Source organism: Myotis lucifugus, unplaced genomic scaffold, assembly GCF_000147115.1.
Source record: "Myotis lucifugus unplaced genomic scaffold, Myoluc2.0 scaffold_841, whole genome shotgun sequence".
NCBI classification, from domain to species: domain Eukaryota; kingdom Metazoa; phylum Chordata; class Mammalia; order Chiroptera; family Vespertilionidae; genus Myotis; species Myotis lucifugus.
The window spans coordinates 39,873-62,490 of NW_005871889.1; the positions used below are offsets into that span (position 1 = coordinate 39,873).

At 51.5% G+C, this 22,618-nt stretch overlaps 1 protein-coding gene across 5 annotated transcripts in view; it reads right to left on the minus strand.

Annotated features, from left to right (window-relative positions):
- BST2 (bone marrow stromal cell antigen 2) overlaps positions 1-22,618 on the minus strand; it is a 120,608-nt gene that overhangs the window by 11,398 nt on the left and 86,592 nt on the right. For 4 of the 5 annotated variants that reach the window (XM_023747333.1, XM_023747334.1, XM_023747331.1 and 1 more), the window contains one exon: positions 7,695-7,770. In XM_023747333.1, coding sequence (XP_023603101.1) covers positions 7,695-7,770 — 76 coding nt within the window. Of the gene's footprint in view, positions 1-7,694; positions 7,771-8,781; positions 9,153-22,618 lie in introns of those variants that run through there. The other variant, XM_023747332.1, reaches the window with a different exon arrangement.

Consider the following 22,618-nt stretch of genomic DNA (forward strand, 5'->3'; position numbering starts at 1 on the left):
ACAGACGCATATGGACTAACAAGAATTGGACATGGAGGTGTCTACCCCCCATCCTTGTGGCTCTGCCCAACTCTGCCACCATCTTAGATACCTTGGCCATGATCCTAGGAGTGTACCAGCCTGTATTGTCCTCAGCAAATGCTTTCTCAGTCTGTCCCTGGCTGCCCAGTCACAACATAAAGCTGCCTGCGTGTGGGAGGCACAATAACAGACCTTCAAGGGCTCCCCCAGGGCTACCCGCCCGCCCCACAGTGTCCTGAGGTGGGAGCCTGACACCTGTCCCTGTCCTTCCCACATCAGTGAAGTGGGCCCTTGCACATGAGGTAATGGTGTCCGGTGGAGACTTCCTTCGGGGCAGGACACTCCGCACACTTTGCTGGAACGTCTGCAGGCGAGAGGGTGGGCGGTTCACCCACAGACAATTCATGGCCCAGGCACCACCATAAAGTTCCTGGGAGTTGATGGTTGGGTGAGACGCTCATTGTTCCAGAGGCTGTGATTGACAAGGTGCAAGCACAGCCACTGGGACCTGTAAAAGGTGCAAATTTTTGTAGGGATTTAGAGGGCTTCTTTTTTTTTTTAATATTTTATTGATTTTTTACAGAGAGGAAGGGAGAGGGATAGAGAGTTAGAAACATCAATCAGAGAGAAACATCCATCAGCTGCTTCCTTCACACCACCTACTGGGGATGTGCCGGCAACCAAGGTACATGCCCTTGACCAGAATCAAACCTGGGACCCTTCAGTCCGCAGGCCAACGCTCTATCCCCTGAGCCAAACCGGCCAGGGCGAGGACTTCTTTTTTTAGAATATATTTTTATTGGTTTCAGAGAGGAAGGGAAAGGGAGTGAGAGATAGAAACATCAATGATGAGAGAGAATCATTGATCAGCTACCTCCTCTATGGCCACCCATTGGGGATTGAGCACTCAACTGGGGCATGTGTCCTTGACTGGAATTGAATTTGGGACCCTTCATTCATGGGCCTACACTCTACCCAAACTGGCTGGGGCAGGCCTTCCTCCATTTTTATCTCCTCTCCCTCCTCCTCCCTACTCCCCCTCTTTCTTTGCCTCCCACTTTGCCTCACCCTTTACCCTTCGCCCCTTCCTCATCCATCACCCTCTTCCCCCTCCTCCTTCTCCTTCCTCTGCAAGGCCTCTAGAGCACCTTTGATGTCCTTTCCTTCTGCTGGGCACACTCCAGCCCTCCTCAATGCTCTTCTGGCAAGCACCTTCCTGCCCCAGGGCCTTTGCATTGGCTGTTCCCTGTGTCAGAGGGCCCTTATGTCCCTCTGTGACCTCTATCCCGCCTCCTTCATCCATTGGTGTATGTTCTCCTCAAGAACCCTCCCCTCCCCTCCCCGACTGCCTCAGGCTCCTTTTTTTTTTTAAAATTAAATCTTTATTGTTCAGATTATTACATTTGTTCCTCTTCCCCCCCCCATAACTCCCCTCCTCCCAGTTCCCACCCCACCCTCCTCCCTCACTCCCCACCCACTGTCCTCATCCAAAGGTGCACGATTTTTGTCCAGTCTCTTCCCGCATCTCCCACACCCCTTTCCCCCCAAGAATAGTCAGTCCATTCCCTTTCTATGTCCCTGATTCTATTATAATCACCAGTTCATTCTGTTCATCAGATTATTTATTCATTTGATTCTTAGATTCACTTGTTGATAGATGCATATTTGTTGTTCATAATTTGTATCCTAACCTTTTTCTTCTTCTTCCTCTTCTTAAAGGATACCTTTCAGCATTTCATATAATACTGGTTTGGTGGTGATGAACTCCTTTAGCTTTTCCTTATCTGTGAAGCTCTTTATCTGACCTTCAATTCTGAATGATAGCTTTGCTGGATAAAGTAATCTTGGTTGTAGGTTCTTGGCATTCATCACTTTGAATATTTCTTGCCACTCCCTTCTGGCCTGCAAAGTTTCTGTTGAGAAATCAGCTGACAGTCGTATGGGTATTCCCTTGTAGGTAACTGAGTTTCTTTCTCTTGCTGCTTTTAAGATTCTCTCTTTGTCTTTTGCTCTTGGCATTTTAATTATGATGTGTCTTGGTGTGGTCCTCTTTGGATTCCTTTTGTTTGGGGTTCTCTGGGCTTTCTGGGCTTGTAAGTCTATTTCTTTCAGCAGGTAGGGGAAGTTTTCTGTCATTATTTCTTCAAATAGGTTTTCAATATCTTGCCCTCTCTCTTCTTCTGGCACCCCTATAATTCTGATGTTGGTACGCTTGAAGCTGTCCCAGAAGCTCCTTACACTATCTTCGTATTTTTGGATTCTTTTTTCATTTTGCTTTTCCGGTTGGGTGTTTTTTGCTTCTTCGCCTTTCAAATCTTTGACTTGATTCTTGCGCTCCTCTGGTCTGCTGTTGGGAGTCTGTATAATATTCTTTATTTCAGTCAGTGTATGCTTAATTTCTAGTTGGTTCTTTATCACAGCATCGAGGGTCTCATTAGATTTCTTGAGGATCTCACTATATTTATCGGTGGTCTCACCATTCTTTTCGAGGGCCTTACTAAATTTATCGGCAGCTTCTAGACAGTTCTTGAGAGAGCTTAAAAGTGTGGTTTTGAACTCTATATCCTTCATTTCTGTCCTGTTTCTTTGTCTCCGCATTTTTATGCTTTCTTGGTGCACCCCCTAGTGGTCTTTGTGCGTAGTCTTGTTGTAGTTAAGCCTTGATTATTGTATGTAATACTCGGTGGGATTTGACCTCCAGGCCAACTGGCTCTGAGAATCAGCTGTGTCTGCAGTGGGAGAACTTCTGTCCTCTAGGGAGGTGCTAATCTAGCCTTTGCCTGAGGCTATCTGGCAAATGCCTCTGTGCAGAGCTTGGGCAGGGCGGGTCCCACGAGATCAACAGGGCGGGCGGAGTGAGCAGTTATGGCTGCTCTCAGTCAGGTGCCCAGAGGCTCTGCCTCTCAGTGTCCCAGCAACCGCTGCAAACCTCGGAGAGAAAGCTGCCCTTGAGTTCCAATCGATGCCAGACAGTCCCGCTTCTCCTGTATGAGTCTGGGTCCCTAGAGACTCGCCTGGATCTGGAGCTCAGAGTCTGAGACTCCCTGCCGATTGAAACAGACAACCGCGCCCTCAGCCGCCAGCCCTCTCCGCACGCACTCCGCACCTTAGTATTTTCCTTCCGCACTGCGCCTCCTCTGAATCTCGGTATGCTTTTCTCTTTCCTCGAGTTGTGGAACTTCCACTCAGCCAGCCTTCCTGTGGCTCTGGGTGATGTCTGTTCCGTCTTTTAGTTGTATTTTTGAGGTGGTTGTGAGAGGCAGCAGTCTCCGGTGTTTACCTATGCCACCATCTTGGTTCTCTCTCCCTCAGGCTCCTTTTGATGATCTGTTACCTCTGCTGTACTTTAATGTGGTGTTTGACTGGTTCCCAGCTGCCTCCCCCATCAGACTGGATGAGCCCCTAAAAAGCAAAGCTCACATCTGCCTGGTTCCTACTGCCCCAGCCTGGGGCCTGGCACACAGTGGTTGGGCAGGAAATGTGAGCTGAGAAAACACTGTGAACTAGAATCTCAGTGTCCTGACTCCCCACCCCTGGACCCCCTCCCTTTTATTCCACATGAAGAAATCAGAGCCCAGAGAGGCCAAGTCTCAGGCCAGGAACACACAGCAGCCGCTGGTCACTGCCAGATTCCTGTGGGACTTGGAACCCCTACAGACCTGCAGGACATGAGTCCTGACTTCTCAACCCCTGGCTCAGTTGGCCACAGCCAGGAGGGGAAGTGGGCATTTTTAGGAAGGAGAAAAGTGTATAATTGGGCCATTGTGTCAGAGTTTGGGGGGTGCGGGGAGGGAAACATTGAACAGGTCAAATTCATCTTGTTGGGCTTTGGGGCGGCCACACTGTTTTGGAACATTCTGGTAGCCCCAGCTGGGAGTGGGAGTGGAGGAGGGGCGGTGGGGAAGTGATGAGGTCATGTGGCCCCGTGGAAGGGTTTGCTTCCTGGAATCAAGGGAACTTGCTGAAGTCAAGGGTTCAATCGCCTGAGCAGCTGAGAGCCCTGAGCAAGTGCAGAGACTTCTCTGGACCTGTTTCCTCATTTGCTACATGAGGTTGGTGGGGAGTGAAATGACTCAGTCATAGCAAAGGGGCCTCAGGAGCTCCCACTGAGCCCTGGGTATAGACAAGGGGGAGGGGCACCCCAGCCTGGGCCTCTCCAGCAGAGGTTCTCACAGCATATGATTCTGACCCCCAGGGGACACTTGATAATATCTGAAGGCAGTTCCTGTCACAACCTGGGGGTAGGAGGGTCTGGCACCTGGTGGGGGGAGGCCAGGGATACCATGACCTCCTACCCATTCAGGGCAGCCCCCACCAGGGAGGGCACTCCAGCTCAAATGTCAACAGTGCAGAGGTTGAGAAATCCTGCCCTAGAATGTCAGAGTGAGGCAGGAAGGAAATTGACAAGGTCCCTGCACAGAGAAATGGTCTGGGAGGGTGGGGAGTTGTGAGCAGGGGAAGGGAGGGGACAGAAGGGCCAGGGGAGCCTGTGGCAGGGATGGTGTTTGGGGGTCCCTGGGTGGTTGACCACCTCATCTGGGGACTGCGGGACCTGAGGGCAATGCAGAATTTTGGGCAGACGCAGGGGTCCTGACCCCAGTGCCATGCACAGGAAGTTTCATGGACAATAGTTGGGATTCCAGGAGAAGTTGGAGGAAGTAAGATAAGAGAGAGGAAGGAATTAGGGGGCATGTGAGGATCCAGGAGAGTGGGTGAAGGGTGGTGGCCCTCCATTTTGGAGAAGCAGGCTTTCTGGAGGTGGGGCTCTGCAGGATGAGTAAGAATTTGGGGGATGGAGGAGGGAGGTACCTTGTGACTAATGCCTGGCCTGGGTGTGTCTGCAGATCCAGGTGTGAATCCCAGCCCTGCACTTTCTGCCTGTATGTATTTAATTGATTGTTCTTTCTTTTTTGTTAAAAATATATATTTATTGATTTTTTACAGAGAGGAAGGGAGAGAGATAGTTACAAACATCGATGAGAGAGAAACATCGATCAGCTGCCTCCTGCACACCTCCCACTGGGGATGTGCCTACAACCCACGTACATGTCCTTGACCGGAATCGAACCTGGGACCTTTCAGTCTGCAGGCCGACGCTCTATCCACTGAGCGAAACCAGTTACGGCGATTTTTCTTTTTATTGATTGATTGATTTTAGAGAGAGTGGGGGAGGGAAACATTATTTTGTTGTCTCACTTACTCATGCTCTCACTGATTGATCCTTGTCTGTGCCCTTACTGAGGATTAAACCGTGACCTTGGCAACTGAGCTACCCAGCCAGGGCTTAACTGGTTTTTAGAGAGAGAGGAGGGAAGAGCGGAAGGGAGAGAGAAAGAGAGAGAAACATCTATGTGAGAGCAAAACACTGATTGGCTGAATCCTGCATGCCCCCTACCCTGGAAGGATCCTGCAACCCAGGCCTGTGCCTTGACCAGGAATTGAACTGGCAGCCTTTTGGTGCTTGGGAAGATGCACAACCAACTGAGCCACACCCACCGGGCCAGCCCTGCACTTTCCATGGGAGGGGGTGGGGAACCAAGACAAGATGCCCTCCTCCTCACAGCCTCCGTTTCCATGGAAAGGGATGGGGAACAAGAGCCTCAGGAGCTGGGTGAGGAGATAAGACTAGAATGCTGAGCACTGAGTGAGCACTGATGGGGGTGGGGGAAGGGTGACAGTCCTTTAGGGTGAATCCATCAGAAAAGAGGGCTGGGTAGGCAGTGGGGTGGTACCTGACCAAACCCTGTGGGCTTCTGGGAACATTCTGGAGCAAGGAAGCTGGTGTAGACATTAAGGGGTCCCAGGTGCTTGGGACTGACACAGTGATCCTCCAGGAACTACAGAGCAAGTTCCTTCCCCCAAAGGGGATGCTTATTTTGTGGAACCCAAAGACCCCAGAAGAAGTTACCTTCCTGAAACCTTGGCAGCAAAGAACAGATGCCCCCTCCCACTTCATCACCTGCCCGGCTTGGAGGTGTAGGGGGTGGGGGGCAGCCTTGGGTCAACTTTGAAGCTTCCCCACCTCTAAGGCTGCCCCATGAACCACCCCCTGCCACCTGGTCCCCGGCCTCCCCCTAACCGTCCCCTCCCCACAGCCATGTGCCCCTCAGAACTGCCAGGTCAGGGAAACCCAGAGGGAAACAGGCGAGTCCAGGTGGTGGCCTAAGAGACAACAAGGCCCAGTCAGACAGAACTCGCCCAACCCGTCCATGAGCCTCACCCACTCCTGCCTGGACCCCTCCCTCTGAACCCGACACAGATGGGCCTGGGTGCCTGTCGCTCCTTGAGTCAATTATTAAGCAGACACGGGGTTGAATTTTATGAAAGTTTATTAGGATGGATTGCCAACCGATCTGGGGCCAGGCTGTTATCTTTCCAATATGACAGGAAACTCTCAGAAAAGGAGCCTGGACTGCATTCTGAGGTTAATCCCCATGTCCCTGGGCCAGCACCTCTCAGCCTGGTTAGAATGTGCTTTCCCTAATCGTAAGAGAACAGTCACAGTTAATAGACATGGTTAATAGGATAACATAGCCGGTCCCCACTGCTCTATTTCTGCCCCACAGCTCCTCAGAGATTCCTCTCTCCCCAGCGCCCAGCCCTCTCCCTCCAGGAAGGCCACCACCCCAGACCCTGACTGTCCCTACCTCCTCCCATCCCTCTCCAGCCCCCTCCTCACCAGCAGGCTTCCTGGGACCTCAGGCCAGCAGAACCAGGAGGCTCAGGGGCAGGAGCACGGCAGCCATGGAGAGATGGAGGCTGACCCCGGAGTCGGGGGGGCCCTTGGCAGAGACCAAGTCCTGATTCTCTTTTCTGAGGTGGAGATTGGGACAACTCAGGAGGCTGCCAGGTCTGGCTGCACTGGTGCTGGGCTGGAAGCCCCTCAAAATCTCTTCTTCCCCACCAGTGTTAGGTCGGAGAGAGCCCAGGATCGGATACATGCAGACATGTGACGAGATAATGGACTCCCCAGGCATTTCTAACAGATCAGCATGCCAGACACAGATACTGACTCCTTCCTGAATACCTTGATGACCCCCTGCAGCTGAAACTTCCTCAGCTGAATACCTCAGCTCATGTCCCCGCCCCTCACCCAACCGCAGTATAAAAAAAGCGCCCCCTCCCTGTTGGCGTGAATCCACGTGCCCTGTCCTTGGGGGTATGTGAGTCTCCTGGGGACGCAGAATAAACTTTCCTTCCTTCCTCCCTTTTCTGATCAACTCTCTTTATTTCCTTCGCCGCCTCCTGAGCCACCTAACCTAACAACCAGGTCACTGGGCAGGGGAGTGGCCTGGGGTGGGTGGGTGTCCTGACCTTAGTTTCTCCAGCTCTGCGGATTTGTCCTGCAGCTCCGCGGATTTCTCCTGCAGCGACTGATTCAATGTCTTGATCTCCTCTAAGGAGGGACAGAGAGTGTGTGGGCACCGTAGCCACGCCCCTCAAAAGGCCCAACCCCGGGACAGGACCCCGCTTCTAGCCCACCTTCATTGAGCCAGTGCACCTTGGAAGTCTGGCATGCCCGCCCCTTCCTCCCTTCTTACTTCCACTGGGTTTGGTCCTGTCCCTCTCGCTCCCTCGACCCCAATCCTGAGGCCCTCCCCCTCCCTCCTCTTCAATACCTGACCGGCTCCTGCAAACGCCATGACTGCAACCGGGACCTGTGTTTTTCTCACCTTGAAGCTTCTGCACCAGCTCCTGTTGCTTGTGGCCCGCAGCCTTCTCCTCTTTCAGGGAAATCTTCAGGGTCTCCTGGGATGCCGGGAAGAGTAAGGGTGTTGCAAACTGGGGTTCTTGTCCTTGGTTTGGTTGACTGCTGTCCGTGGGCCCTGACCCTGTCTCCAGGCCCTGGAGTCAGAGGGGCTCAGGCCCAAACCCTTTTCAGGATTCCTGCCAACCCTCTCTGAACCTGTCTCCACCCTGAAGAATGGCCACAGCCTCCCACTCTCCAGAGTGTGATCCTCTAAATGGGAGTTTCAAGTCCCCCCTCCCTAGGAATTTGAAGGCTCTCTTGGCCCAAAGCCTAGGAGAAATGTCCAGATCCCCTGGGCTATTGTCCAAGAAGAGTTAGATGTAACCTGAAACCCAGAACACTGTGAGATTTCTGAACCCAATTTAGATGTCCAGTGGGACTTTCAAGGACCCCCACATCAAGACCCAGTTAAAATGCTGCCTCTTAGGGATCCAGTGGAAGTATCAAGAGCCCCTGCCTTGCCCTAGCCATGTAGCTCAGTTAGATCGTGATCCCAATATGCAAAGGTTGTGGGTTCAATCCCTGGTCAGGGCACATAATGAGAATCAACTAAAGAATAAATCAATAAATGGAACAACAATCAATGTTCCTCTTGCTCTCTCCCTTCCTCTCTCTCTAAAATCAATTTTAAAAAAAAGCCCCTGCCTTCTTCAGAGTCCGATGGGGTCCCCATCCGAACCCCCAGAGGGGATTTCTGCTTCTCTAAGACTGTGCTCAGGGGGAGTTCCCAGCTGCCCTAGACCAATGTCCTGGAGTTTGCAGATTCATCCACATCCTACTGGGAATACTGAGGCCCCTTATTGGGTGCTCTGGGGTCCCACACTGGCACCCCAGAGGGAGTTTAGAGCTCCCCAAAACCCTGGTGGGGAAATTCAGGCTCCCCATTCAGGGACCTAGGGGCAGTTTCAAGGTCTATCTGGATCTCCACCTAGACCCTGGGGGTCCCCAAGCACCCAGACCCTTGGAGTCCCCCAAGCACAGGGCCCTCTCTAGGAGGGGCAGTGACTTACCACAGTCTGGTTGCAAGTGGCAGCTTGGGCCTCAGTCCCCCGCAAGACTTCCTGGGCCTGGGTCAGCTCGTGCTCCAGGAGGTGGGTGTTGTTTCGACACTCCTGCTCAGCCCGGAGGCCATCCTTGCAAGCTGGGCTATTGGCCTTGGCAGCCAAAACGCCTACTGCCACAGACAGACCTACCACCACTACCAGCAGGATCCCCACAATCCCCTCCCGCACTGGCAGCTTGCGGTCCCCCATCTTCTTGGGGTACTCATCCATGAGCACAGGGGGGTGGCAGTAAAAAGTGGGTGCCATCCAGAGGGATGCACAGGAGCCTGGTTGGGAGTCCGGAAAGAAAGCTAGAACTTTCTACGTGTTGGAACTGCCCCCTTATTACCATGGGATCTATGCTGACCAATGAAAAGTTCCAAGACTGTGCATCTGCAGGAAGAGGACAGTTTAGCTTTCACTTTCATTTCCCAGAATGATAATTATGAGCTTGACCCTTCTGGGCTGGGTGCTGTCCCATGAGCTCCTGTGGGAGAGGACACCCCATCGTAAGTCCCTGCCCTTCTCCTGTGTTCCTGAAGGTGACAGCTGCAGTGACAGGAAGCCTAGGGCATGCCAGCCTCTTGTTCCTGTGGACTGTGACCTGAGAGGCAGAGCATCATTGGTCCAGTCCCCAGCTGGGGAAACTGAGGCTGAGAGGTGAGTGGTGGCCTGGGAGTGGGGAGGGCCAGGGTCTCTCCCAAGAGGCTGGCTTTGGTGTCACTCTCCGTAGTGACCCAGCAGGAGCTCCCATAGCATCCCTGCTGCTGTCTCAGAGGGGACCCTAGAGGCCATGGAGGGTGTCGGAGGAGGACTATCCTTCTGCCTCCACCGCTTAAAGCCACTCACCAGCCACAGGACCAGGATGGGATGGTCTTGCTGAAGAGCCACCAAGGAGCTTGTGCATCCCATGAGCAGGAGCCTCTCTCCCAGACCAGAAGCCCAGGTGCAAGGACACAGCCCTGGGTGAGAGGACTTGTTTGAGCTGCGCTGTGCTAGCCTTCAAATTTAGGGCCAACTCGGGACCAGCACTGCGGGTCAGAGGCCAAGGCTGTGTGTGAACAGCCCTGCCTCCCTGTGGGACTCTGGGCAAGCAATGTCCCCTCTGCCTCAGTTTCCATGGAGCTGTAAAACGGGGGTGATGATAACTAACATTTTCGGGCCCCCCTAAATGTTGCACACAAGGCAAGTGCCTTGCTCACCTCGCACTAGTCCTGGCCCTGCAAACAGGAAGTTGTGGGTTTTCCCTAGAAATCGGTTATGCCACCTTTCTTCTGGGTTTCTCTCAGTTTAAGGTCCAAGCACTTGAGACAAAGTCTGATTGGCAGCGAAGGGGTAGAATCTCAGGGGAAGTGATGAGAGTGAAGAGGCGGGTGTTGTGACCTTTGATGAGGAGGTTGATGATGCTCCCATGCCATTGGACCCCTTAGTACCAGGAAGAGCAAAGCACAGTCTGGGGATGAAAAACACATTTTCCTTCCACCGTTCTAAATTCTTCTGGCTAGACTAATAATCAAATTAACACCTGAAGGGTTAACAGTGGCAAACAGCCAGCTTTATTGCACACGACATATTATTACAGGTGACAGCTTTATTACATATTTATATTGTTCCATGAGAACCCCCAGGGCTGACTGGGCATTTGAGGCACAGGTGCCACCCAGAGCTACAGAGGGGGAGTTGTGGTTTGGGACTTGAAAGGGGAGGAAGGCAATTTCCATGGACTTGGAAAACAGATGTTTGCTGCGCCAACTTGAACAATAGGACTGTGATCAGAGGGCCTTGCTAGTGTCCTCTCCGTCCTTCCCACCCAGTTCCTATTAAACTACAGATGCCTGTGCTGAGCTCCCCTCCTGGAGCAGGTCCTCTTCTAGATCCTTTCAGGCAGTTAGGGAGAAGGACGGGGCTCTTCCTGAGGCTTTTGTTTCTTGAAAGGAACAGCTTAAACAGTCAGTATCTCCAAAGGCGTATTTGGGGCGGTCCACTCTGCTCCCCTCCACAGAAACAACAACCCAGCCAACAGGGCTGCCCAGACTCAGGGAATGTTTGTGATAATACACTCCCACCCAGCTTACATTTCTAAATATATTTTTATTGATTTCAGAGAGGAAGGGAGAGGGAAAGAGAGATAGAAACATCAGTGATGGCCCTGACCAGTTTGGCTCAGTGGGTAGAGCGTCAGCCTGTGTACTGAAGGGTCCCAGGTTTGATTCTGGTCAAGGGCATGTACCTGGGTTGCGGGCACATCCCCAGTAGGAGGTGTGCAGGAGGCAGCTGATCTATGTTTCTCTCTCATGGATGTTTCTAACTCTCTATTCCTCTCCCTTCCTCTCTGTAAAAAATCAATAAAATATATTTTTTTTAAAAGAAAGAAACATCAATGATGAATGAGAATCACTGATTGGCTGCCTCCTGCACAGCCACTACTAGGGATCGAGCCCACAACATGGCCATGTGCCCTTGACTGGAATCAAACCTGGGAGCCTCCAGTCCGCAGTACAATGCTCTATGCCCAGCACCAAACCAGCTAGGGCTACAACCTAGCTTATTGACATAGCAGCCAGCTTCCCACAAAAGGCAGGGAAAGTATGCAGGTGCGGTTTGTGCAGCTATGAAATCGGTGGGGCAATGGCTTTACTCTCACCTGCAGGAGGCAGAGAAATGAGCAATGTTCCCACACACCCTGCCCTCTGGCAGCGCCTGCCTGTGCTCAGGGAGCTTAAGGCTCTACTCCCTTCTCGGTGGGATTATGTTATTCTGCAGGGAGGCTTTGCCCAGTGAGGGGGCCTCCCTGGGCAGGTGGTGTAACAGAAGGAAAAGCTCTCTCTGATTCTATCTTATTTCTAGCCTGCATTTCTCCCATGGCCTTCAGGTCATGCTCTAGGTATGCTAATTATTAGAGAAATTCTGCTCAAAGCTTGAACTTTTGGCAAAGAATTGTGGGAGCCTCAAGACCTAATGAGACCAGCAGAGGTCACTGGAGAACTGGGTGACAAAGAGAATCAGAGAGTTCTGTGCCCTTCCTTGGGTCCCTGTGGGAGCCCAGGTGTCAACACCTCTGGCCTGTTCTCCCTTCCCTTGACACGAAATAAGCCTGAATCCTGGGCTCTCCTGAGATGGTTTTGTGGGAGCTTTAAGACCCCATTCTTCCCCAGCTGGCGCCTTTTAAAAAAATATATATATTTTATTGATTTTTTTTACAGAGAAGAAGGGAGAGGGATAGAAAGTTTGAAACATGGATGAGAGAGAAACATAGATCAGCTGCCTCCTGCACACCTCCCACTGGGGATGTGCCCGCAACCAAGGTACGTGCTCTTGACCGGAATCGAACCCGGGACCCCTCAGTCCGCAGGCCGACGCTCTATCCACTGAGCCAAACTGGTCAGGGCAGCGGTGCCTTCTTGATCAGTAAACCTTTTCTTACTCCAAGCTCTGTTGTTTTGAATATTGGCCTTTTTTGAAGCATTGGGCGCATGAACTTTGAATCGGTAACAGTTGGACCCTAGAAATCTATAGAGGGGGAACCACAAATTCCTAGGGAGGTTAGTGTTAACGTAAAAAACCATTGAAACCTGTCAAGAATTTTTGTGAGTTTATTTGAGCCAAACTGTCGACATATGCCGGGAAGCAGAACCTCAATGAATTGAGATAGTGCTCCGGAGAATGGCAGGGTTACATCCGTATTTATACATGAAATTCATTGGTGACAGATTTAAGGAGGTGGGATTAAGCGAAGCGGGGGAACCTCTGTGATAGGATAAAAAGTAAAATGATGGACACGTACTTAGGTGGGTGCAGGATCAATTAACATGATAATGAAGTAATTTGTAGTATCTGTCCTGGCGTCCAGAACATTTGAGAGGAAGGGAGAGAGATAGAGAGTTAGAAACATCGATGAGAGAGAAACATCGACCAGCTGCCTCCTGAAGGGTATGTTATCTTAGAGGCAAAAAAGGCAAATGGGCTCAGTAAGGATCAAAGTTGATCTTGTCAGTGAAGATACTGGCCTAGGGCATAACTGCCCACCATAACTGCTTTTAGTTAAAGTTTAATTTCAGGCCATCCTTTGTGGTTACTTTAGGTCTCCGAGTCTGCAGAACTGCCATGCAGGCCTCTCCTGAGCTTGTCAGGTTAGCATGTGGCCCCTTTCGTCCGCATTAGAATGCTACAGGCCAAACACACCCCTATTTTTGAGGGACCTTATTGGGGCCACATTCACTCCAAGAATGAAAACCAAGATACTGCAGTCTTCCCTAACGGGTTTGGCTCAGTGGATAGAGCATCAGCCTGCAGACTCCAGGGTCCCAGGTTCGATTCCGGTCAAGGGCATGTACCTTGGTTGTGGGCACATCCCCAGTAGGGAGTGTGCAGGAGGCAGCTGTTTGATGTTTCTCCCTCATCGATGTTTCTAACTCTCTATCCCTCTCCCTTCCTCTCTGTAAAAAAATCAATAAAATATATTTAAAAAAATAAAAAGATACTCCACTCTGCCCCCAGCTCCTGGTAAGGAATGCAGATATCCACTGTGAGCCCAGTCATGGGATGGGTCAGTCCTGAAGAACAGACATGTAGCCGTATTCAAATTCACAAGAGCTTTAAGAGGAGAAACTTACATATGTGGGCAAAGCAGCTGCTTGCTTGCAGTGGTGGCAGCCGGGGAGAAACCTGTTATGGGTTGGCTCAACGAGATAGACCACTGACCCAGAATTTAAATTTGAAAGCCTTTTATTAAGCTGGTCAGCTGACCACAGCCCGTACCTTCCCCCTCTGGGAAGCCTCGCGGCATGTGGCAGAGACCAAGGGTGCATTATGATTTTTATAGCAAAACAGTGTTACCTTAGAAGTTCACAGAAAGTTCATAAGCACAAAGGGGGGGTAAACAGAGTCACACCTAACTGGTCTAAGACAATCTAGCAATTTTTCTTCCATGGTTCCTAACCCTGCAACCCCCCTCCATACGTCAGTCCCTCCTCCCAGCACATACACAATCCTTCTTCATATCCTGGCAACACAATTCTTCCTCCTACATCCCCCTCCCTCCGAGCACATTCAATTTCTCATGTCTTATTTCCTCCCCTTAGCACATTCTGTAACCCTTCCATGCAGCAGTCCCTCACCCTAGCACATTCCCTACTGGTCTTATGTCTGAATCAAATCTTTGATTCAGGGCCCTCCTCTACGATATGAAATTGAGGAGGCATTTGGCAATGTAGGGGTCAAGCCGCCGGGGAAGAGTCCGGCATTTGATGGTGAAGAATTGGCCAGGGTCTCGGCCACTGACATAGAGTCTTAGTTCCCATGTCTTTCTCCTTCCCATTGGTCAGTTCACCAGGTGAGAGGCATGAGGAGGACGGGGTTACAATTTCTAGTGCTTCTTTCCTGCGACTTTGATGGCGGTTGGAGTGCTCAGCACCACCTGGTAGGGTCCATCCCATCTAGGTTCTAGGCTGCCAGGGTCGTGACGTTTCACCCAGACGAGGTCACCGGAGAGAAGGCAGGCTGCGTTGGACTGGATCTCAGCACGTCCTCCTCCTGTACAGCTCTCACCACCCGTCGTGCTGACGTGGCGCTGCTCTGCAAAGCCTGTAAGGACTTAAGCAAATTTCGGGTAGACAGCCGGGCAATTTCTTCCTCCCTTAGGCGGGGAAGAAGAGGTGGCGGCCTACCAAACATAATTTCAAAAGGGGTGAGTCCTTTTATATACGGGGTGCACCTAGCTCTGAGGAGGGCAAAAGGAAGGAGACTTACCCAGTTATCGCCAGTCTCTAATTTTAACTTAGTTAATGTTTCCTTTAAGATCCAATTTATCCTCTCTACCTGTCCAGAACTCTGTGGTCTATAAACACAATGCAATTTTCAAGTAACTCTTAGGGCCTTAACTCTGGATTGTAACTTTGGCGATAAACGCCAGGCCATCGTCGGACCCCATGTATAGTGGCAGGCTAAACCGGGGGACAATTTCAGTGAGGAGTTTTCTAACTACTACCTGTGCTGTCTCTGCCTTGGTTGGGTATGCCTCAGGCCAGCCAGAGAAGGTATCAATGAAAACCAGCAAGTATTTATACCCTCTTTGTCCTCCTGGTATCTCGGTGAAGTCCACTTCCCAGTGTTCTCCGGGGTTCTGACCTCGGAATCGCTGTCCCGGCACAGCCACAACAGGGGGCCCTTGATTCACCCGGGCACACACTTGGCACCTTCTAGCCAACTCTTGAGAGATATTTTCTGGAGCCCTGGGATGTAAAATTCTCTTCCCAGTAGTTCTGATAGCTTCATTCCCCCAGGTGGGTGCTCTGGTGGGTCTGGGAAGCGATGGTCTGCCCCAGGGCTTCTGGCATTATAGGCCTCCCATCTGGCAGAATTAGCCATCCAGCCTCTCCTTCCTGGGCCCTTAGTTTTTCAGCTAGCCTCTGCTCCTCTGGCAGATGAGTAGGCTTCTCTGGGAGCCTTCGTGCTGGCAGGGCTATGGGAGCTTCTAGGGGCCCTACTGGTCTTTTAGCCAATTCCTTGGCCCCTATATGGCTGCCAGGTGGTTAAGTATCTCAGGAGCTTTTTCCTTTCCTCCTGAGGTCAGGAGACTTCTTTAAGGTGGCTCCCGTGTCCTCCTGTAAGGGCAGTGTGAGGAGACATATCCCTGTAGTCCCTGGGTAGGTCTGGCAGGGCCAGTGCTGGGGAGCTTACCAGGGCTTCTTAGATCTCCCCTGGCTCCTCCTCATGTGCCCCCCGCTACCGGGTACCTTCCTCTACGAAGCTGCTCCCGTCGTCCATGTAGAGGGTCTCATCCGGATTATGCAGGGCTGGTCCACAAGGGTCTCACGGAGGGAAGTGAGGGTAGTCAGTGTCTCCTCGCAGTCAGGCAGAGAGGCCTCTGCCTTCTCGTCAGGGAGGAGTGTGGCAGGGTTCAAGGCAGCTGTTTTCAGGAAGCTGAAATGTTTACTCTTTTTCCCTTTCTCTACCAGAGGGCCTGAGTGAGTGCTATGAGTTCCACAAGGAAGTCCACCTTTTGGCCCCCCCACTGTCAGGGTCATTCTGGGCTCCTGGGGGCCAGCTGAGCCCCGACAACCCCATCCACCTCCTCCACCAGCATGGGAGGGAGTCGGTTCCCCCGCACATTCAGGGCACTCCCTTTTCCAATGTCCTTCCTTTCTGCAAAATGCACATTGATTTTTCCCAGCCTGGGTTGGACTCCTTTTCTTCCACGAGGCTTTTCTTTGCCCTTGTTGTCTCTCTGGCCCCTTGGGCCATTTTCCTCGTTTAGGGCCAGGAGGACCTTGGCCATCCAGGTGTTTAAACCTGCTGTCGGGTCCTCCTGATTATCAAAAACCTTCTGGGCCACCTCAACCAACTTAGAGATTGATTTCTCCTCAAAGCCTTCTAACTTTTGTCATTTTTTCCTAATATTTGGGGCCGACTGGGAAACAAATGCAACATTGACAGCCCTCCAACTTTCCAGGGCATCAGGGCTAGGCCCCTGGACTGTCTCTGTCACCTTAGAGAGGTTTGTGGGTCTCCAAGCAGCAGCTCGGATGCCCCCTAATAGAGTCTGGCGATACCGATCGAGAGCCTCCTTTCCCCTGTCACTATAGGGGTTCCAGTTGGGTTGCCTGGAGGGAAACACAGCCTTTAATCTGTCTTTTATTTGTTCTTTCAGAATGGACTAAAGGAGCTTTATTTCCCTACAGGGTCTTATATGTCACAGGACCTCACAGGGTCTGTAATTCCTGTAACAGAGGGCTAGTATTCACCACTTTATTAACCCCTCTGTTCTAGACAGGCCTTCCCCAGTTTCCTACAGTTGAGGTTTTGTGCCACCCCTGACATGGGCATGGTCACACAGGCCTGTAAGACAGTATACAGGTTGCTAACTGTCAACTGTCTCTCAATAGAGACCAAAATTTAATGGGTATTCTACTTTGCCCACCTGGGCAACTGCCCTCTCGGCAGCTAGATACCCTTTACTTTTTGGGTTCATTCCACATAGCCTTTTTCCAGGACAGTTTACACATAGGCCAGTTCTTCTTTCTAGCCACAAATACAGTTTGTCCAATTTCCTTAAAATGTATTCTGGCACAGGAGAAAGTTGTTTTGCTGTACATAGGTAGCTTAATCCCTATACAACTGGGCTTGGACCTCTGCCTAGCAAATTGCAGTCTATAAGTTCAATATGCAGCCTCCGGTCCTCCTAACCCAACGAGGTTTCGGCTAGTCTCTGAGTCAGACTTCTCCTCTCTTGGAGAATTTCAAAGTCCTGATGGCTCCCAGGTCCAGGGAGAGTGCCCTTTTCTTAACTCTGTTTATTAGTTACAGGGTCCTGCTTTCCTTGTCTTCCCACCAGTCCCCTTTATGGCAGAACAGTGACCAGGCCTCTTTGAAGGGAGTGTACTGGAAGGGGATATCAGCCCCTCCTCTTTCAGCAGCAACAAGTACTAAACCCTTTCAGTACATTTGCAAGCAGGGAGCTTTTACTAACTCTATCTGCAGCTTTCATAGATCTCAGGCTTGCTGCTCTATTCCTGGGGCTGTAGGAAGGCTAGTACCAGTCACTGGCTTCTGGCTTAACTGCTGTAGCCTGCAAGCCAAAGGCCTAAGTCTTGTATTGCTTGTTGTAAAACACTCATTTCTCACTAGGCAGCAGCAGCAAGGCAGCTCTAGTGTCAGGTAAATTTCTGCTGTTCTCTATTTTTTCGCTGCTGCTGCTGCTTCTTTTTTCAGGGCCACTGCAGGCAGCTCAGGCATCCAGCCCCCCTTCTTTGTTCATTCACTCCCCAATCTGGTCTGGAGCTGGGAATAGCGTCTCGATCTGCCTTGCTTCCCCAGAGGGCTGCTTGTCTGGCCCCAGATCTATAGAGGGCCGGCCTGCCGTAGTGGCAACATAGGAACTGCAGGACTGGCGGATGTCGCAAGGTCCTGCAGGTTCTCGCCGCCCCCCGCCCCCCCCGCCCCCCCATACACTGACCCTGTCTAGTATGGGATGGACTGAAGGGGTTGAAGGACGACAAAACCCCTCCCGTCTGTGGGTCCAGAGGGAAGACAATTGGCATCGGGGGAGGCAGGGGCTCCAGGTCAAGAGCTGGTGGCATGGCCTGGGCTTGAGGCTGGGGCTTACCCGGATCTGGCGCCTGGGGACCATAGGGGGTGGCCGGCTAATGGGTTCTTCCTGCTCTCCCTGAAGAACCGGGGGAGCCTTTCCCTTCTGGGGCCCGGCCAAAAGAATTGTCTGTCTCTGTCCCAATTTTTCCCTCGGGAGGCAAGCCCTCATTTACCGGGGTTTCTTGGACAATATGTCAACCTAAACTTGAATATAAGGAATTTGATTAGGATGCCCTGGGCGGCCGTGTATGACATAATGGACCTGGCAGGCAGTGGTCAGATCAAAAGACCCTGCATCCAGCCACCCCTCCTGGAAAGTGGGCCACTCCCATTCACAGAATCGCTGTAAATCAAATGCGTTAACATTATAACCTTTAAATCTACCCTAGTTTAATACAGTAAATTACAGTTTAGTTACAGAACTTCAGTTTAATACAGTAAATTACAACCTAGGTAAGAGCAGCTGATATACAGAAATCTTTATTAACTAAGTGAGCTGATTCTCCTTAACAGTGAGCAAAAGACTCTGACAAAAATAATTCTCGCAGCTGCCGAGAGACTATTTGCAGACTGCCAAGGGGCCAGCCCAAACGTTCAGCCAAGCATACCAACAGAAAGCAGAATAAATCAAAGTAGTTTTTACTTCATACAGACCAGTAATGATTTACACTTTCTTAATAGACCAGCCCAGGCTGGAGCTGTATCCAGTCTCCCTTCTCTGTAGTAATTTGGCCAGTCCCACACAAACAAACTTTGTCCCGACCCCATGATGATCGGTGGTGAGAGACAGACAAGGGAGGGGGTGACCTGTTTTCACAGATCCTCACTCAGATGCCCGCCTGGCCGCGTCCCTTGGGAGCTTAGATTCGTCGTAGCTAAGGTGCACCCATATAAACCCCGGGCCTGGTCACCTCCACATGGGGGTGAGTCACCGTTATGCCATATGACGAATCGCGGAACCGCAGGTTGGGGCCCACTCGGACTCCGTAACTGAAGTCGTGGAGCCACATAAAGGAGAGGAGAGGGCAGGGCCCCTCCCTCCACACTCACACACTTTCACCAGACATTCACTCAGAGTTTAAACAATCCACCCAATTCCTAACAAATTCCTAATTCCTGAGGGAGCTCTATAGCTTCCCGGGAGGTGATCAAGCTCCCCTTCCACTCACCCGGAGTGGGCCTGACTGATAGGGGGTCGACAAAGATGACTGACCCTATCCCATTTGACAAAGACAAAGACAACAAAGAACAAAGACAAAATAAATCAGCCAAATGCAACCTAAGGTTGCCCGGAACCTGCAGCTTGCTCCTTGAAGTCCTGAAAATTTTTCAAAAAACATTGCAGCAGGGTATACACAGAAGCAGACAACTTTTTGACAACAAATACCAAGACAAACAAATACCAGACAGACAAACCCAGTGCAGCCTACAGCCGCACGAACCAGGGACCCCGGCCACCGTCGTGGCCGCGGGTCAGGACCAGGAGTACCGCGGCGTCCAGCCCTCCGTATAGGTCCTTCCGTGGGACGTCCCAATTCCAGTTTAACGACCTGCCACAGTTACAGAAAACCGGAGAAAACCAAGCAATGCTTAGAGAGGTGGAGTTACACTTTATTGTACACTGGTGGGCTCAGAGAAAAATGCCTTTCAAATCCTCAGCAAAAAACATGGAGGAAGTTGTCCTTTTTATACCTTTTTCAGTCCTTTGTCTCCCAAATATGGGGTTTTCTGGTCCCCTATGCAAGTTCTTAAAGAGCCCTGTGTGCTGGGGCTTTGAGACCTCAACCGAAAGCCTGGCCTGGCACCAGCACTGATAACTTCACTGATAACATTTCTGGGAAAGGTTTATGACCTCCCTAAAATGGGAGTAAACAGGTCTTGCAGGACCAGACAATTAAAGGGGCAGTGACTAGATTCAGATTGCTAGCTCCCAAATGTCTCTTTTTCCCCATCACCACCATCTTCGATACCTTGGCCATGATCCTAGGAGTGTACCAGCCTGTATTGTCCTCAGCAAATGCTTTCTCAGTCTGTCCCTGGCTGCTGAGTCACAACATAAAGCTGCCTGCGTGTGGGAGGCACAATAACAGACCTTCAAGTGCTCCCCCAGGGCTACCCGCCCGCCCCACAGTGTCCTGAGGTGGGAGCCTGACACCTGTCCCTGTCCTTCCCCACATCAGTGAAGTGGGCCCTTGCACATGAGGTAATGGTGCCCGGTGGGACTTCCTTCGGGGCAGGACACTCTGCACACTTTGCTGGAACGTCTGCAGGCGAGAGGGTGGGCGGTTCACCCACAGACAATTCATGGCCCAGGCACCACCATGCAGTGTCTGGGAGTTGATGGTTGGGGGAGATGCTCATTGTCCCAGAGGCTGTGATTGACAAGGTGCAAGCACAGCCTCCGGGACCTGTAAAAGGTGCGAATTTTTGTAGGAATTTGGAGGACATTTAAAAAATATATATATTTTTTTATTGACTTCAGAGAGGAAGGAAGAGGGAGAGAGAGATGGAAACATCAATGATGAGAGAGAATCATTGATCAGCTGCCTCCTGCAAGGCTTCCTCTGGGGATTGAGCACTCAATCTGGGCATGTGCCCTTGACTGGAATTGAATCTGGGACCTTTCAGTTCATGGGCCTACACTCTACCCAAACTGGCTGGGGCAGGCCTTCCTCCATTTTTATCTCCTCTTCCTCCTCCTCCCTACTCCCCCCTTTTTCTTTGTCTCCCACTTTGCCTCACCCTTTACCCTTCACCCCTTCCTCATCCATCACCCTCTTGCCCCTCCTCCTTCTCCTTCCTCTGCAAGGCCTCTAGTGCACCTTTGATGTCCTTTCCTTCTGCTGGGCACACTCCAGCCCTCCTCAATGCTCTTCTGGCCAGCACCTTCTTGCCCCAGGGCCTTTGTATTGGCTGTTCCCTCTGTCAGAGGGCCCTTGTCTTCTTCTGTGACCAACTGTCCCTCCTCCTTCATTCATTGGTGTATGTTTTCCCCACAACCCTCCCCTCCCCTCCCCTCCCCTCCCCGACTGTCTCAGGTTCCTTTTGATGATCTCTCAGCTCTGCTGTACTTTAATGTGGTGTTTGACTGGTTCCCAGCTGCCTCCCCCATCAGACTGGATGAACCCCTAAAAAGCAAAGCTCACATCAGCCTGGTTCCCACTGCCCCAGCCTGGGGCCTGGCACACAGTGGTTGGGCAGGAAATGTGAGCTGAGAAAACACTGTGAACTAGAATCTCAGGGTCCTGACTCCCCACACCTGGACCCGCCTCCCTTTTATTCCACATGAAGAAATCAGAGCTCAGAGAGGCCAAGCCTCAGGCCAGGAACACACAGCAGCCGCTGGTTACAGCCAGATTCATGTGGGACTTGGAACCCCTCCAGACCTGCAGGACATGAGTCCTGACTTCTCAACCCCTGGCTCAGTTGGCCACAGCCAGGAGGGGAAGTGGGCATTTTCAGGAAGGAGAAAAGTTTCTAATTGGGCCATTGTTTTGGGGTTTGCGGGGAGAGATTCAACAGGTCAAATTCATCTTGTTGGGCTTTGGGGCGGCCACACTGTTTGGGAACATTCTGGTAGCCCCAGCTGGGAGTGGGAGTGGAGGAGGGGAGGTGGCGAAGTGATGAGGTCATATGGCCCCGTGGAAGGGTTTGCTTCCTGGAAATCATGGGAACATGCTGAAGTCAAGGGTCCAATCGCCTGAGCAGCTGAGAGCCCTGAGCAAGTGCAGAGACTTCTCTGGACCTGTTTCCTCATTAGCTACATGAGGTTGGTGGGGAGTGACATGACTCAGTCATAGCAAAGGGGCCTCGGGGGCTCCCACTGAGCCCTCCTGCAGGCTGGGGACACAGAAGGGGGAGGGGCGCCCAGCCTGGCCCTCTCCAGCAGAGGTTCTCACAGCATATGATTCTGACTCCCAGGGGACACTTGATAATATCTGAAGGCAGTTCCTGTCACACCTGGGAGCAGGAGGGTCTGGCACCTGGTGGGTGGAGGCCAGGGATACCATGACCTCCTACCCATTCAGGGCAGCCCCCACCAGGGAGGCCACTCCAGCTCAAATGTCAACAGTGCAGAGGTCGAGAAATCCTACCCTAGAATGTCAGAGTGAGCCAGGGCTGACCAGCAGACCCTGAGCAACAGATGAATGATTACTCTGACACAGGATTGCTGTGAAAGAGAGAGATAAAGTGAACCGCGTCCAGCATGGCCAGGGGTGAACCAGAGGAAGGGCGGTGAAGGATGAAAGAAAACAGACAAGAAAATACAGTTGGGACAGTTGGGATCACTGTGCCTGGATGAGTGGGGTAGGGGTGTCAGAGGGAAGGTCAAATGGTGGACAAAAAAGGAGACATATGTACTACTATTTGGAATACTTTAAACAATAAAATAAAATTTTTAAAAAAGAAGAACTACAATGATAGCAATAGTTAGTCCAATCAGGTGCCAATTGATTCCAGGAAACTCTGTGGTGGGGTCTATCCAGTGTAAATGCTCCCTTCCTGCATTCCAAGCAGTAGTCTGCTGTATGGGCTCATTAAGAGCAAGTACAGCCCCAGCTGGTTTGGCTCAGTGGATAGAGTGTTGGCCTGTGGACTGAAGGGTCCTGGGTTCGAGTCCAGTCAAGGGCCCATGCCTGTGTTGCGGGCTTGATCCCCTGTGGGGGGCATGCAGGAGGCAGCCTATCAATGGTTCTCTCTCATCATTGATGTTTCT